This window comes from Salmo salar, chromosome 14, assembly GCF_965601325.2.
Source record: "Salmo salar chromosome 14, fSalSal1, whole genome shotgun sequence".
Taxonomy (NCBI): domain Eukaryota; kingdom Metazoa; phylum Chordata; class Actinopteri; order Salmoniformes; family Salmonidae; genus Salmo; species Salmo salar.
Window position 1 is genome coordinate 63,467,443 of NC_138304.1, and position 17,627 is coordinate 63,485,069.

Here is a 17,627-nt window from a genome sequence, read left to right on the forward strand (position 1 = left end):
CCATACAGGTTGCAAAATAAATGGGAAGAGATTTTCGATGTACCAATTCCATGGCATATGGTTTATGAACTGGTACAAAAAACAACACTTTATTCAACACTTAGAGTTTTTCAATTTAATTTATGATATAAAATTCTTGCAACCAACAGAATGCTATATATAGGGCATACAACAATTTTGCTCCTAATCTCAGCTCGTTACCTGTATAAAAGACACCTGGGAGCCAGAAATCTTTCTGATTGAGAGGGGGTCAAATACTTCTTTCCCTCATTAAAATGCAAATCATTTTATAACATTTTTGACATGCGTTTTTCTGGATTTTTTTATTGTTATTCTGTCTCTCACTGTTCAAATAAACCTACCATTAAAATTATAGACTGATCATTTCTTTGTCAGTGGGCAAACGTACAAAATCAGCAGGGGATCAAATACTTTTTTCCATCACTGTAAATAGCCTATAGTATAGGTTACATAGGTCTATATACTGTAATTCAATATTTAAATAAATTGTTCATTCAATTGAGTTGGATTTAACTGAAATAGGCCACTGTCGGTAATATTTGCCTCAATTTATTCCATGATGTGTAACAACATGTGTGTAATGATGTGGCAAATCTTGATTTAGTACATTATTATAGGGTAAGCATTAGAATAAGCCACCTCAATATTTGCAGTCATTAAGTGATTATATCTTTCTAGGAGCTGATCCGTCATCAGTATTGTGGAATATTTCTAATGTTAAGTTAAGATTTGAATGAATAAATCTGATCCAAGAGCAGCGATGCTTTTCTTTCGATCCTATCACTATGGACACATGCCTCAATGACATACTTAGCGAATGTTTTCTCTGTGTGGTGTTTTGGGAAATGTATGTTACATCTTCGGCCGTTGTAGGAAAGATGCATCTTTAAAACACTCCTAAGCCTAAATTCCATGATACTGGGAAACCGGGCCCTGACCTACATATTGTAAGTGTTACATTAAAGAGCAATGAGAATGATCTCACACAATCCCAAATCGACCCCTAAACCCTACGCCCGATGCACTTGTGGAGATGTGAGTCGATTTTTCCAACTGTGTAAGCAAAATTGTAATCACACCACCTTGCCCTCTGAAAGGCTGGGTGTATGTTTCACCACGTTGCTTATACCAATCAAATCCTCTCAGTTCTCCACAAGTGCATTTAGGGGTCGATTTGGGATTGGGCATCTGTATTAACCGTGCTTTTGCTACCATATACTTTTGTTTCTATTGTAACCAGTGGCAGGCACCTAATGGCTGGTGAGTTTTGGGGATAAAATAAGCGAGACGGAACTCTTGACTAGCGAACTTGGTTCTACCACGGATGACAAGGGAGGGTGTACACTCATTGTCCATACCTGTGTATAGTAATGGGAAACCAAGGCTTTCTGAGTCCTTTGAGGATTTCACCAAATTGTGCCTTAAAACTGCTTATTAGTTTTTAACACAATGCAGATTAGTGATTAGGTAAACTTCATTTAGTTAGAATGTGTGATTCGCACTTACCCTTTTTGCCTCCAGGTTCAATATTACAAAAACTGTGCATCCGTGGTATTATTTAGGATGCTGAAGACAAAATATTATCATACTATGGGACAATAGTGTGGTCTCAAATATTATTTTTTTCAACTATAGCAAGGATTCGATGTGCCTATGTGATGTCTGATCCCAAATCCCAGACCCTACCATTCAGGTTTTGCCAGAAAATACAGACCCTACAGTTACACTTGTTCACACTGACCTGCACTGGGGTCAGAATGCAATCATGGTTACATTAAAACACTGTGGTGCCGGCACAAGATATGGGTCGGAAAACGTACCTCAATGCAGGGATGGGATATGCCACTGTGGGATAATGGGACAATTCGGAGGACAACGCATTTCTCATCCCTGCATTGAGGTACATTTTCTGAGCCAGATCTCATGCTGGCTCCACGGTGTCTTAATTTAAAGAAGTTTACCCAAAATCCAGAAACTCCCAAGTAATTCCATACATTGAAACTAGTTCAGTGGAGTTTGCACTCTCCCCCTCTCTCTCACTGGAGTGCAGAACTGAGACAGCTGCAAAAACGGATCACATGACATTGCTAGATGCAAGCTTCACTCTGCTCTGTTGTCAGTGAATGATTCACAAATCCACGAACTGTGGTCAAATTCATTGTTTTATTGAAAGTGTACGGCTGAATTAGTTATTCTTGTCAAAAGTACTATCGGTTTTGAGTCAGGAAATGTGTACTTTTCCACCTACATTTGTTGCTATTATTTTATTAAGCCAACTGCCACAGCAGCGGAGATGGGTAACAACTGCACATGAGCGCCCTCGGGGGAAACCCTGCTATATTGACGATATGCCCTTATATGGAACTTTATTACAAGAGAGGCACCTGCCAGATAGTGAGCATCTCAAGCTCAATAAAACCTGGGTTAATCAGGTATCTTTCTCATCGCATAGTTCTGGGAGGAACTTCCTAGCTCTTAGGAAACTTTTCAGTATTTCGTTTTTTATGTGTTATTTCTTACATTATTAGCCCAGACATTTTTTGTGTTATTATATACAGCCGGGAAGAACTATTGGATATCAGAGCGGCGGTTACTCACAAGCACTACCAGCATTACGACCAGGAATACAACTTTCCCGAAACGGATCCTTTTTTCGTACCCCCCAGGGCAATTGAACTGATTCCAGAGACCGAATCAAAACAATGCCGGAGAAGGAGAGGTACTCGGAGTGGTCTTCTAGTCCGACAAGGATGCGCGCACACCACCCACCGCTTCTGAGTATATTACTCGCTAATGTTCAGTCTCTGGATAATAAAGTTGATGAGCTCAGGGCAAGGATCTCTTTCCAAAGAGACATCAGGGATTGTAACATACTCTGTTTCACGAAAACAAAGGCTCTCTCGGGATATGCTGTCTGTGTCTGTCCAGCCAGTTGGGTTCTTAGTTCATCGCGCAGACAGGAATACATATCTCTCCAGGAAGAAGAAGGGTGGGGGTGTATGTTTCATGATTAACGACTCATGGTATGATTGTGATAACATACAGGAACTCAAGTCCTTTTGCTCACCCGACATAGAATACCTCACAATCAAATGCGGACCATATTACCTCCCAAGAGAATTCTCTTCAGTTATAGCCACAGCCGTGTATATTTCCATCATCAAGCCGATACTTCGACAGCCCTCAAAGAGCTTCACTGGACTTTATGCAAACTGGAAACCACATATCCTGAGGCTTCATTTATCTTAGCTGGGGATTTTAACAAAGCAAATTTGAGGAAAAGAATGCCGAAATTCTATCAACACATTGACTGTAGTACTCGCGCTGCTAAAACACTCGACCACTGCTACTCCAACTTCCGGGATGCCTACAAGTCCCTACCCTGCCCTCCTTTTGGCAAATCTGATCAAACCTCAATTTTGCTCCTCACCTCTTATAGGTAGAAACTCAAACAGGAAGTACCCATGCTAAGGACTATTCAATGCTGGTCTGACCAATCGGAATCCACGCTTCAAGATTGTTTTGATCACGCGAACTGGGATATGTTCCAGGTAGCCTCCGAGAATAACATTGACGCATATACTGATACGGTGACTGAGTTTATCAGGATGTATGAGTGGCTATTAAAACCTACCCAAACCAGAAACCGTAGATAGATGGAAGCATTCACGCAAAACTGAAAGCGCGTACCATCACATTTAACCATGGCAAGGTGACTGGGAATATGGATGAATACAAGCAGTGTAGTTATTCCCTCCGTAAGGGAATCAAACAGGCAAAACGTCCGTATAGAGACAAAGTGGAGTTGCAATTCAACGGCTCAGGCATGAGACGTATGTGGCAGGCTCTACAGACAATCACGGACTACAAAGGGAAAACCAGCCACGTCACGGACACCGTCGTCTTACATCCAGACAAGCTAAACACCTTCTTCACCCGCTTTGAGAATAACACAGTGCCACTGACGTGGCCACTACCAAGGACTCTGGGCTCTCCTTCTCCGTGGCTGACGGGAGTAAGACATTTAAACGTGTTAACCCTCGCAAGGCTGCTGGCCCAGACGGCATCCCTAGCCGCGTCCTCAAAGCATGCGCAGACCAGCTGGCTGGAGTGTTTACGGACATATTCAATCTCTCCCCATCCCAGTCTACTGTCACCACATGCTTAAAGATGTCCACCATAGATCCTGTACCCAAGAATGCAAAGGTAACTAAACTAAATAACTATCGTCCCGTAATACTTACTTCTATCATCATGAAGTGATTTGAGAGACTAGTGAAGGATCATATCACCTCTACCTTACCTGACACCCTAGACCCACTTCAATTTGCTTACCGCACCAAATAGATCCACAGACGATGCAATCGCCATCGCAATGCACACTGCCATATCCCATCTGGACAAGAGGAATTCCTACAGTTGAAGTCGGAAGTTTACATACACTTAGGTTGGAGTAATTAAAACTCGTTTTTCAACCACTCCACACATTTCTTGTTAAAAAACTATCGTTTTGGCAAGTCACTTAGGACATCTACTTTATACATGACAAAAGTATTTTTTCCAACAATTGTTTACAGACAGATTATTTCACTTATAATTCACTGTATCACAATTCCAGTGGGTCAGAGGTTTACATACTTGACTGTGCCTTTAAACACCTTGGAAAATTCCGGAGAATTATGTCATGGCTTTAGAAGCTTCTGATAGGATAATTGACATCATTTGAGTCAACTGAAGGTGTACCTGTGGATGTATCTCAAGGCCTACTTTCAAACTCAGTGCCTCTTTACTTGACATCATGGGAAAATCAAAAGAAATCAGCCAACATCTCAGAAAAAAAGTTGTCGACCTCCACAAGTCGGGTTTATCCTTGGGAGCAATTTCCAAACACCTGAAGGTACCACTTTCATCTGTACAAACAATTATACGCAAGTATAAACACCATGGGACCACTCAGCCGTCAAACCGCTCAGGAAGGAGACGCGTTCTGTCTCCTAGAGATTAACATACTTTGGTGCCAAAAGTGGAAATCAATCCCAGAACAACAGCAAAGGACCTTGTGAAGATGCTAGAGGAAATAGGTACAAAAGTGTCTATATCCACAGTAAAACGAGTCCTACATCGACATAACCTGAAACGCCGCGCAAGGAAGAAGCCACTGCTCCAAAACTGACATATAAAAGCCAGACTACGGTTTGCAACTGCACATGGGGACAAAGATCGTACTTTTTGGAGAAATGTTCTCTGGTCTGATGAAACAAAAATAGAACTGTTTGGCCATAATGACCATTGTTATGTTTGGAGGTAAAAGGCAGAGGCTTGCGCACAGGGGTGGCAGCATCATGTTGTAGGGGTGCTTTGCAGCAGGAGGGACTGGTGCACTTCAAAAAATAGATGGCATCATGAGCAAGGAAAATGATGTGGATATATTGAAGCAACATCTCAAGTCATCAGTCAGGAAGTTAAAGCTTGGTCGCAAATGGGTCTTCCAAATGGACAATGACACCAAGCACCCCCCGCTATGAAAGGTTGTTCTAAGGATGGATTGCATTATACATGCCTTAATCTCCATTCCTATTGTCCTGTTCCCAGCCCTGCCAGTCTTTCTGGCATCACGTGTAGCAGTTATTTAGCCGCAGGTGGGCGTGCATCACCTACAACCAGTGACCAAGCAGATAGTTTGCGCCATTGGAAAGCATGGAAATTAGTTCTCTGCTTTACTTAGCCATTACATCTGCAAAATGGGTGAGTAAGCTGCACACACTATCAGTTTCAGTGCCTGTACTTTGCCCCAGGGTTGTCCAAGGTTGCTTTAAACTAAACCCGTGTTTGTGCCTAAAGGTAGCATTGCTTGCTAGCCTCTCTTTAGAGCTGTTGGCCATGTCAAACGTCTTTCCATCCAATATACTTTCTATGTTATAATTGCCAGAACACTCTGAGATAACAAACATATTTTTTTCTGGAGTGGAATCCCCCAACAGGGTTTAAGTTTACATTTCTACCATCCCAAGTTCATGATGCATGTGTTTTAGACATGCATAAGGTTGCATCCCAAATAGCACCCTATAGTGCATTCCCTATAGTGCATTACTTTTGACCTCAGCACTATGGAATATGGTGCTATTGGGATGCAGACTAAGTTAGGCAATGTTGCTTACAAGATGGAGGAGACTGGAACATGATCTGGTCCCATATTTTCTGTCATGATGTAAGGCATCATCTCTGAGAAATCGGCACCAAACTTCTTATTGAAATCCACATCGGCCTTGCTTTCATTACGTACGAACGCCAATGAGCCTCTGCGTTCTCCCTATGATAATGGGATACAAATTCTTCATCAAATCAAAGTTTATTGGTCACGTACACAGTACAGCAGATGTAGCAGCGCATGCAGTGAATTGCTTGTGTTATTAGTGCCTAACAGTTCTAATAACACAACGATTTCACTGCACCCGCTGCAACATCTGCTATACACATCTTTCATGGTCTGCCATCCAATTTTTCTATTTGTTGTAATGTTACAGTAAATCAATGATCCTGGAGGTTAATCTATTGTGTAGCATTGTAACTACAGTATTAATTGTCATGGCTTTCCCTGACCTTGTGAGTCGTTCTTACCTCTTTCACATAGCTTGTGGCATCCTTGATGTTGAGCTTGTGGAAAATGTTGAATATGGGGTCACAAGACTTCCTGGCAGAGGGCGTCATCAAGAACCAGTACAACCACTTCTCCTCAAACTTATTCCACCTTAGAAGGATGTGAGAAGAGAGTAAAAAAACAATTTAGTGCTAACTTTAGTCTTTGAAGGTATGGTATGTAATACATTTATTTAAATAATACTTATGTTAATAATAACTTATTGAAGTTGATATGATGTTAGTGTCCACATACTTGGCTCTCATGTAGTTATCTCCTATTTGTCCAGAAATGTCCTCTATGGCGACAAGCATGTGGTCAAAGGTCTGAAAAAAATATTTATTTTGTAAAGATTATATTTCAATTGACCAATTTCAACACTTTTAGATGAACTGGTTGATGCTTTATAAAAGAAGGGTTTAGCTACTGACATTCAGCCCTTGATAAACACCCTTCATCTTCCAGAACCCTCCGCCTCTGTACACCTATCCCCCTTGCCACTAACTGCTGTCAAGTTATTTTTGACATGTGCATTACTGGACACAGGTTCCACAGTGACCCTTAACCAACTGGGGCTTAACCTTGAGCATGGTAACTGGAGAAAGAGCTCCTATACTGGGACGCTGTGAAGTCTTGACACAGGTGGGTGACTGAGGCAAAGCTTGACTTCCAGACAAATACCATTATGTTCCAACATTATAAACCCATCCCCCTTTTCAGTGAGTCTGCCTTCCCCAGTACGAGCAAACCAACCATGCCAACCGACAAGCCCTAGCCTTCAGTGGGAAGCCCCCTTTGCAGAGTGCATGTTTCCCCTATCCAATGATAGCCACCACCATGGAGCCCCATGAGCAACTACAGTCCCCGCCTACACCAGTTCTACAGACGGCAAGTGTCACCACAGACGCAGAATCAGCAGCAGTCGCCACTGTCAAAGCCATGTGGGAGCGACAACAAGTCTGGGACCTACTTTACACATTCCGGCACAGCTTTGCTGTCACCCCTAATGATGTAGATCGAACCCACTTGGTGCAGCACACCATTGACACAGGCAACACACACCCCATCTGCCAATGCGCCAGATGGATGTCCTATGCCTGTGAAGTCACAGCGGATGAGCTCATAGAACAGATAGCATCTACTGACACCAACAAACCTTGATAAGCCTCCTCATAGTCATGGTCCCCAAAAAGGATGGAACCTATAGGTTATCTGCTGACTATCGGCAACTTAGCAACAAGACGGTGAAAGACACCTATCCACTGCCTCGGAGAGACAGATGCCTTGGTTATGTTGATGGCTCAGCTTGGTTCTCCTCCCTGGATTTATGGAGAGGATACTGGCAGGTACCTCTGGCACCCGAAGACAAACCAAAGACATTGTTTATGGAGTAGGTTCTCAAAGGTGTGCCCGGAACAATGTTTGGTGTATTTCAATGACCTACTGGTGCGTGGGACAAGGTTTCGAAACCGCGTTGGAAAATGTTAAGGAAGTTCTGGGCTGAATCAAAAGAGCTGGGCTGAGTGCATTTTCATGCAGATAGAGGTTACCTTCCTCGGACGCAGAGTCAGCCAGACAGGCGTCATGACAAAGCCAGACAAAGTAGTTTTTTCTGATATCCAAATGGCAGTCAATACTCTCTTTGAGTGGGGGATGGACCAACAGACAGCCTGAAGCAGGCTTTGTGTCATGACCCTGACGCAAATGAGCTGGTATCCAGGTAAAATACTTGGGGTTGCATTAGAAGGTTGGACTAATTACATTTTCTTTGTTTATATGTTTGTTGTTTGTTGTGTCACCACTCTTTCCTAGAGACCTCCTGGGCTAGCTGTTCTTTGGAGGGAGCTATTTGAGTCAAAAGCAGAGTATGCATTCTCATGCCAATTACCACCAGTTTGTTATCCTATAAGAGTATTATACCACGAGTGCGCTATCTCACACTGTTTCATCACGAGCGTGCTTTATTTAAAGTCCACATTAATCTTGCCCTGCTACTAATTTATTTGTGTTCTCCTCTTGATAAACCTTGGAACTTTGGAACTCTGTTTATGTCATTCATTTGACAGACCTGTGATTGAAAAAGTGTGTAGTACAGTTTACAAAAAGTAGACACATTACTTTGGGGATTTATTAGAGAGATATAAGGTTTGTTGTCTGGTTCTTTGGGATTGATGAACAACAAAGACTTCTTATCAGATAGTTACCCTATTCTGTATTTTTTCAGCTAGTGTGCGTTCTGTCACTGCTGCTCTCTTCACTTTCAGCCAGGTGACCAGTGGTTTCATGGTTATTCCCTGCAACAAATAAGGACAAAATATAGTAAACCGGTAGGAAATTAACACATTTATTTGTTAAGGTCAAGACATATAGTGTATGAAAGAAAACTACAAATGGTGAAATATGTATGGACTGAAGTTTGACATTTAAATTAGCTATTTTACCTGCAACATGACAGTGAAGTACACCACTATGAGGGTGGTGCTGATCATCAGTTTCTTCTCCTTGTACTTATTCTCATCCAGCAGGAGCACAAGGCCATAGGCTACGGCCCCTCGTAGGCCACCGTAGCCCATCACTAGTTGATCAATATAGTCCAAGGGAACCAGTCGGTACTGGTTCAGAATCCAGGTCAGTAAAAAGACCCCTGTGATATAAATACACACAGAGATAGGCAGTATTTCTGTTACATGTACAGTGCCTAGTGAAAGTCTAGACCCCCCTTGCAGAGTCTTCACATTTTGCTGCCATAAAATGACATCTAAAAAGGGATTAAATTAGAGTTTTTCCATACAGATCTATACAACCTACTTCACATTTTCAAAGTGAAATAAAATGATACGTATTTTTCCTAATTAATTAAATAAAAGATAAAACATGAAGACGTCTTGATTGCTTATGTCTTCACACCTCAGAGTTATGCCATGTTCACATGCTATCGGAGTTATCAGAAGCTCCTAGTTCCCAGTGGGAAATGATTGACCCTCCAAATTGGAATTACACGTGGTAAACTCAATAGAAAATGTTGTTACCAGATTTACAGAGTTGTGATGTTTGACCTTTTCAACCAAAAGAAAACATCAGTTTTTTGACAATGACAACCTTATCAATAGGGATAATGTAGCTACTCTGACCATATTGTCAATGTTAAAGAAATTCTATGGTACTTTTGTTTACTTTTCAGCCAGTAGTTCTGAAAGTAGCACTCGCGAGCCAAAAGTTATCCCCAACAATCGCGTACTACGTCACATATGTCCAGATATCTGCACCACATAATTTCTCTTTCACTCGCTCTGCTGTGATGTGGTGAAGGGTTAAAGCTCATTGGTTGAACTTGAACTCCCCCCCACGTGGGGGAAAATCTAAGGAAAATGGCGCAGCAAAGCTTCCAGAAAAACTGTAGCTTTCAAACTAGGGATTTCAAGGCTAATTGAGGTAAGAGTAATTCTGCTCATAGATTATGCATGTATGAACTACACATTGACAAATCCAGCTCAAAGCGGAAGGTTTAAGAAATACTTATTGGTTGCCAAAGTTCGGGAGCATGCCTTTATGCAAGCTAGCTAACTTTATTATTAGCAATGTTATTAACAAGCTTATCCAGCCCTAAACCTGCATAAAAAGGCCACTCTCCTGCTCACTGACAATTTGTGTTTCTCTTGTATGAACTACACATTGACAAATCCAGCTCAAAGCGGAAGGTTTAAGAAATACTTATTGGTTGCCAAAGTTCGGGAGCATGGCTTTCTGCAAGCTAGCTAACTGTATTATTAGCAATGTTATTAGCAAGCTTATCAAGCCCTAAACCTGCATAAAAAGGACACCCTCCTCCTCACTGACAATTTTTGTTTCTCTTCCATAACTCTTGCTCTCCTTTAGCACGACTGGTTTGTTTTTCCTCTTAAAAGTTCACAGGCGACCCGCAAGGCTTATTGCTGACAAAAGTGTGACTTCGGACCCAGTCATGAGGCTGAGTAGTAACCGTATTTCTTGTAGAAATTCACTTTTCTACTTTTTCTAGCTAGCCTGATCATTAGCTATTGGGGCTCAGTTATCCGAGGCTGCATGGCTCATGCTAACTTGGCTAGCATGCTGCAAGGCAAGCTAACCATGTTATTCTACCTGCAACACAGTAGTATTGCTCATGTAAAAACCTCTTTGTGCTAATCACTGCTAGCTGTCATGGCTTCTTTCTCCACAATGGCTACCACCATCCCTACCCAAAACGAGCTTGCTCAGCACTCAAATCCCCATGTTCTGTGCATCATGTGCTTGGGACAGAAACATGCCAAGATGGCGCTCAAGGACTTTGACTTCTACGATTGCTGGAAGTCGCTAACCGAGGCATATCTGAAGAAGAGGCTCAAACGGGCCTCTCTCTCGGTAGCCCGGTTAAAATCACGACCAAGCATAGCTGGAACGAGATCATGGATAGCCTTGATTCTGCCCTCTATCAGTCTTGGGGAAAGGCAAATTAAGGGACGATGAGGATAATGGCGAGATTAACTTTGCCAGTCTCTTTTAGGCGGCAACTGACATTGAGGTCGACCAGGTCCCACCCTCTCAGTCTCTTAGGTGGGACAGCCCCAAAGACAGAGAAGACGCCATTGCTCCACTGGAATTTGGGTTCTTTGATGTCTGTAGCCGAGCCACGACCAGGCTGGAGATCGAGTGGCCGGCTCCCCTGGGGAACAGAAACCAAGAAAGGGATCGGTACAATGGGAGAAAAGTTTCCACTAGCTCAGCCCTAATAAAACAACTGCTACCCGCAGTTCCAGCTTGCCTACGGGAATGTAAGTGCTTGTGGGATACTATAAGTCCCTTACTGACAAAGTGCTGGTTAAGGCACATCGAGCTTGGACAAGCACAACATGGAGGAATCCGGATTTTGCAGCCGTCCTAAAAGCCGATTTATGCTTGATCTGGCTATATGGTGCAGAGGCTCCGTATGGAGGGTGTGACGCAATTGCTCTCTCACTCACAATAGCCCCGTGGGTTGACATGGTTAACCTCCCTGCCACTATGCACTATGGGCTCAGTCTCGAAAAGGCTCAAACATTACCTTCAAGATCCATTTTTCATCTACCCATCTATTTTTCACAGCCCCGCAGAATCTCTACCCATAGATTTTCACCCATGAGACACCATGGATTTTCTACTTCCATTTCATACCCTCTCCGTGTCACATAATGGGGGATTTAGGCTTCCACCTCGCCCTACGAGCTCATCTCGATAACAAGTGACATTCCAGTCAGGCGGTTCTCTACCTCCTTATGACCAGTCCTGATATGGTTGGCTTTTGCAGGGTCTCGTACGGCAGCCTTACATATGGAACCCTTTGACCTGTGTGTCTGCCCCGGTCGCCAGTTGGCTACATGCCCTGCGCACGACCAGCATGTGGACCGTTTTCCTTTGGTCGCCTGCTAACACACTGTTTGCCCCGGGGTCTGTTTTCGTTGGGTTACCTACATGTAGTCTGCTTAACCTCTCTCTGTGGCTCAAGTCGAATAGTTTATTCATGGTCGGCTCTTGGGATTCTTTCTGACTTCCTGTCTGCTGCCTTTCCCAGAAGAGCATCTCCTTTTGTTCCAGAGTGTGGTCTGTACCTTTGCTGGAGTGGACGAAACCCTCATACTATGCTGTTATGCTCTCCTTGGTACCTGCCTTCAACAGAAGGTGGATACCTTTCTCTTCTCCTATACTATCCTGCTGGGATAGTGGGGGCTATTAGGATTTATTCTAATAGTTGGATGTTGGCCTTCAGAGGTGGCCTGCTACGGCCCTCTGCTACAGAGAACTGGACGTGTTTCCTCTGGGAGATCTGTTTCGGGATCTATGAGGGTCATCTGTGCCGGGACCTCTTGGCTTTTGGAGAGCATGTTGCGATACAGGAGTTCACTAAATCCCATTGTGAAATACGGAACGAGTATTTGAAATATAGAACTCAAGGTTATTTACATAATCCTGGTTTTCGGATGTTTTCAATTAAGTATTTCACTGCACCTTTTGAAAATGATGAGTGAGTGGGAGAGCTCTTTTATGCAGGGTGAAGGCACACACTTTTTTTCTGTTCTGCCGGTTTGTCTCCACCATACATTTGTGATTTGGTTCTTCAAGTTATGGGAATTCCGAAACAAAATCCCCAAGCTGACAAGGTAAAACTCTGTCATGTGGATGTGGATGTCGATTAAGGCAGCCCCCCGCACCTCTCTGATTCAGAGGGGTTGGGTTAAATGCAGCAGACACATTTCAGTTGAATGCATTCAGTTGTACAACTGACTAGGTGTTCCACCTTTCTCCATGTGTTGTATTGGACCCAAGCCCGCAGTTTTTAATTCTGTTTTTAATAAAAAGTTACTATAAATGTTCTTTGCTGTGTTATCTTGCAGCATTACTTAACAACCTTGTTGCAAACAGAATGGATGATTTGGAGTGGACTTTTTTACACAGGCAAGTAATGTGGAGTGAATGTAATGTTGTTGATCATCTTCAAATATTGTGATGGCAGCATCATGTTATGGACATGATTGACACTGGCAGGGACTTGGGAGTTTGTCAGGATCAAAATAATTATGAAAGGAGCAAAGTTAAAGGAGAATACTACAGTTTACTACAGAATATTATAGTACTTACTATAGAATTCTGTACTAACTGTAATATACTTTAGACGACTATACTCTACACTGTAGTATCCCTCGATTGTGTAGTGCTTACTATAGAATCATATAGTATACTGTAGAATACTATACTCCACACTGTAGTATCCCATGCTCGAGTGCAGTACTTACTATAGAGTGGTGTAGTATACTGTAGAATACTATATTACACACCGTATTATCCCTCGATTGTGTAGTGCTTACTATAGAATCATGTAGTATACTGTAGAATACTATAATCCACAATGTAGTATCCCTTGCTCAAGTGTAGTACTTACTATAGAGTTTTTTTATTATACTGTAGAATAATGTGAAAACACTACAGTGAATAATAGTATAGTAATTTCATGTGGGGTGTGTAGACTTTCACTAGCGACAGTATTTCAAATAGGTATTCTATTAATTTTGAATAACTTTGTAACAAGATACTTTCGAGAGCTGTAATTTTCCTTTTCAAAATTCTAAATACTTTTCCGTACCATTTTTTTATTGCAGTTCACAATTTTGTGGTCCCCTTTACCATGCATTGGTATTAGAAGTCTGATGGCACTGGTGTGATGAGAGCGTCAGCTAAATTACCAAAATGTACATGTACTGTAAATGTTCAAATGAACACTCGCAAAGCATGCTCGTTATTATTCTAAATAGCTCCAGCCCCGAAATGAGACCAATAATAATATCCAGTGTGCTTTGCTATTGTAAATTATTTTCTGTATATTTTTGGTCATTTAGCAGACTCTCTTATCCATAGAAACTAACAGTCTTCATCAAATAAAGTTGTAAAAAAACTACACATCAAAGTCATAGCAAGTAAAACGATTATCGTTACTGAGAAAATTGTTATAGTTTTATTTTGTATTTTGAAAATACCTTAATGACTGTATTTGGGGCCTCCCGAATGACGCAGTGGTCTAAGGCACTACATCGCAGTGCTAGAGGCGTTACTAAAGACCCGGGTTCATTCCCAGGCTGTGCTGCATAGGATGGCACACAAATGGCCCAGCGCCGGCCCGGGTTAGGAGAGGGTTTGGCTGGGGAGGCTTTACTTGGCTCATCACGATCTAATGATTCCTTGTGGCAGGTCGTGTGCCTGCAGGCTGACCCCGGTCGCCAGTTGAACCTATGTTTCCTCTGACACATTGTTGCAGCTGACTTCCAGGTTAAGCTGGCGGGTGATAAGGAGTGCGGTTAGGAGGGTCATGTTTCGGAGAATATATGACTTTGCCTCTCCCGAGTCAGTTGGGGAGTTGCAGTGATGAGACAAGATCGAAATTGGGGAGAAAATATATACTGCTCAAAAAAATAAAGGGAACACTTAAACAACACATCCTAGATCTGAATGAAAGAAATAATCTTATTAAATACTTTTTTCTTTACATAGTTGAATGTGCTGACAACAAAATCACACAAAAATAATCAATGGAAATCCAATTTATCAACCCATGGAGGTCTGGATTTGGATTTACACTCAAAATTAAAGTGGAAAACCACACTACAGGCTGATCCAACTTTGATGTAATGTCCTTAAAACAAGTCAAAATGAGGCTCAGTAGTGTGTGTGGCCTCCACGTGCCTGTATGACCTCCCTACAACGCCTGGGCATGCTCCTGATGAGGTGGCGGATGGTCTCCTGAGGGATCTCCTCCCAGACCTGGACTAAAGCATCCGCCAACTCCTGGACAGTCTGTGGTGCAACGTGGCGTTGGTGGATGGAGCGAGACATGATGTCCCAGATGTGTTCAATTGGATTCAGGTCTGGGGAACGGGCGGGCCAGTCCATAGCATCAATGCCTTGGACTGGCCCGCCCGTTCAAGGAATTGGCCTGTCGGGTATTTCGTATTTGAAACAAGCTATTTTTAGATGCATCTTTTTCCAATCTCTGCATACGCACACATCGTGTCAGTGCTGGTAATGTGAAGCCTTCAATGAGAATCCTTGTGTATAATATTGAACTACACACACAGGGATTGCAAATTGGCAATTGCCTGAACTTCCAAACTACAATATTGTTCATCCTATAGAGATTGAGCGGAATAGAATCTCCATTGATTCCCCCTTTCACAAAATCATACTAAAGATTATGAGCCAAACTCACCTATGAACCTGAACACAAAGATGAAGAGGAGTGTGAGGAGGATAAAGGCTGTGTTCCACACCCATATAGACGGATCTATTGCCGAGATGCCGAGGAAGACAAAGATGATGGTCTCTGAGCCATTTGCGAACACCTTCATTGTGTATCGTACCGTGCTGACCGACTTCTCGTCCATGTTGGCATTGATATACTTCTGACAGCAGACCCCACAGAATGTACACCTATGGCACAGCAAGAAAAGGGTAATGTCACTTAGAACATATACTAAAATGCAGTAGGTACTGTATATTAAATAAATAGAGAGCTCTGACATAGTTGACCTCAAGGGTCATAAATGGCTCATACATACACTCTCAGAAAAAAAAGGGTTCCAAAGGGGTTCTTCGGCGTCCCCATAGGAGAACCCTTTTTGGTTCCATGTAGAATCCTCTGTGGAAAGGGTCCTACATGGAACCCAAAATGGTTCTACCTGGAACAAAAAGGGTTCTACCTGGGACCAAAAAGTGTTCATCAAAGGGTTATCCTATAGGGACAACCGAATAACCTTTTTAGGTTCTTATGATAATGTTTAATTAATTGGGTAAATAATTATGGAATATAAAATATGAATGTATCCATATTCTACAGTAAACGGGGCACCACCTATCATTTAAGTCCTGAGGAAACTTTCTTAGCAGGTAGGGATAGGAGGATGGTTTCTTTTAACTCACAAGGATAGAAAAACTATAATCACGATGATTCTAAACGAGACAAAGCAGGGAATTTAAGTGAAAGAAAGTTACACCAATAGGGATTAAAGGAGTGAGGAAGGGCTGCATTGAATGTGCTAACGTGTAATCCGGTAATAGCTCAATCTCTCGGATTCACAAACATCCTTTCAGTGCGAAAGGTCCCTGTTCAAACAGTTCCAGGTTGGTGTCTTCGTCCAACTGAGATCGAAGCGAGAGCAGAGGACAATCGTTCAAATTCCAATATTGGTGTTTGGCCCCCACTCATTGAGATCGGGGGGGTGGGGAGGAATCAATAAGCAAGGGCCACTTTCCAGTTACCAACTACGCTGACGTCTGAGCAGCAGAAGGATTTCAGTCGGCCATGGCTATTATTCACACCAGCTTTGATAGTTTAGTTTGAATGGACAGTGAGGTAAGTGAGGTCGAGGCTAAGTGCTGAGGCTCCTTGCTTGATTGGCTGAAATGTTCTTTGGTAGCATGTTACGTGGTAGCAGGAGGTGCACCCAGCCCCAGGGTGAAGAATCCCTTAGGGAATTCCTTAGGGAATTGAATATTGTTTCATTATTGATGGATACATCCTTTGCCCACCAGGAAAGGTGAGTCATTGTTCAGAGTATCAGTTTCCTTCTTGCCTCCCAGCCTAGATCCTTATGTAAAAAAGCAAGGATGTTCTCCTGATTCCATATGAACGGTCTGGATTCTGTCCATTAAAAGCAAGGCAAACCATTTGGCGGGCCCCTGCTGTTACGGTGCTGTTACTGGTGGAGTTACAATTGCCTCAGGCCTCATATCATCAAGGGGCCTCATGAGCTGGGAATAATAAAAAAAAAAATGTATTATCCTTTTGAGGACCCTCGAGGTCCCCCCCTAACGACCCGCTGTCGTGGGCTGCTCAGCTTCTCATTCTGTCTTGCATCAGCAGGTTGGAACAGCATAGTGGACTGATTCAACTGCGGGAAGCTTCAAAGTTGCAAGGGAAATGGGGAGGGAGGGGTTTTTGCCTGGCCTCTGTACCCAGGTAAATGAGGGAAAATTGTTGACAAAAATCATACATCATGAATCCATATATAATAGATCAATAACTTATTTCCATACATATACATATATTTCATATCAATATTAATATAATCCAACTCATATTAGAAACAAGTGGACTGGTTCATAATAATTGACTATTCCCCCCTGTCTTTTCACGAGAGTGGCGCGTGTAGCTTTTTGTTGGCCAATCACAAGTCATCAAAGTGGCAATAGGCTACAGTCATGGAGCCTCAGTGTGTGGCAAAAGTTAGGAGATATCTAATCAATAGAATATTGAATTAAAATGACAGAATTCTAAGTTAAAGGAGAAGGATAGGCTACAACGACCAAGAGCCAACAGGTAGGCTGCTATGTAATATTCTGAATGGAGTTGTTGTTATTTGTAACTGTAGGACAAGAAAGCACATGCAGCTTCAATTAGCCTTCCTATCTAGCTAGCTTAACTAGCATC

The 17,627-nt window shown here is 42.5% G+C and overlaps 1 protein-coding gene across 1 annotated transcript in view; it reads right to left on the bottom strand.

The window, feature by feature from the left end:
- The window catches only part of LOC106569766 (sodium/hydrogen exchanger 3), a 65,686-nt gene that overhangs the window by 4,256 nt on the left and 43,803 nt on the right, over nt 1–17,627 (bottom strand). The window contains exons 6-11 of the mRNA XM_014141359.3: nt 15,408–15,628; nt 9,100–9,302; nt 8,863–8,952; nt 6,914–6,984; nt 6,640–6,769; nt 6,180–6,331 (exon numbers count right to left, since the gene is read on the bottom strand). Coding sequence (XP_013996834.1) covers nt 6,180–6,331; nt 6,640–6,769; nt 6,914–6,984; nt 8,863–8,952; nt 9,100–9,302; nt 15,408–15,628 — 867 coding nt within the window. The remainder of the gene's footprint in view (nt 1–6,179; nt 6,332–6,639; nt 6,770–6,913; nt 6,985–8,862; nt 8,953–9,099; nt 9,303–15,407; nt 15,629–17,627) is intronic.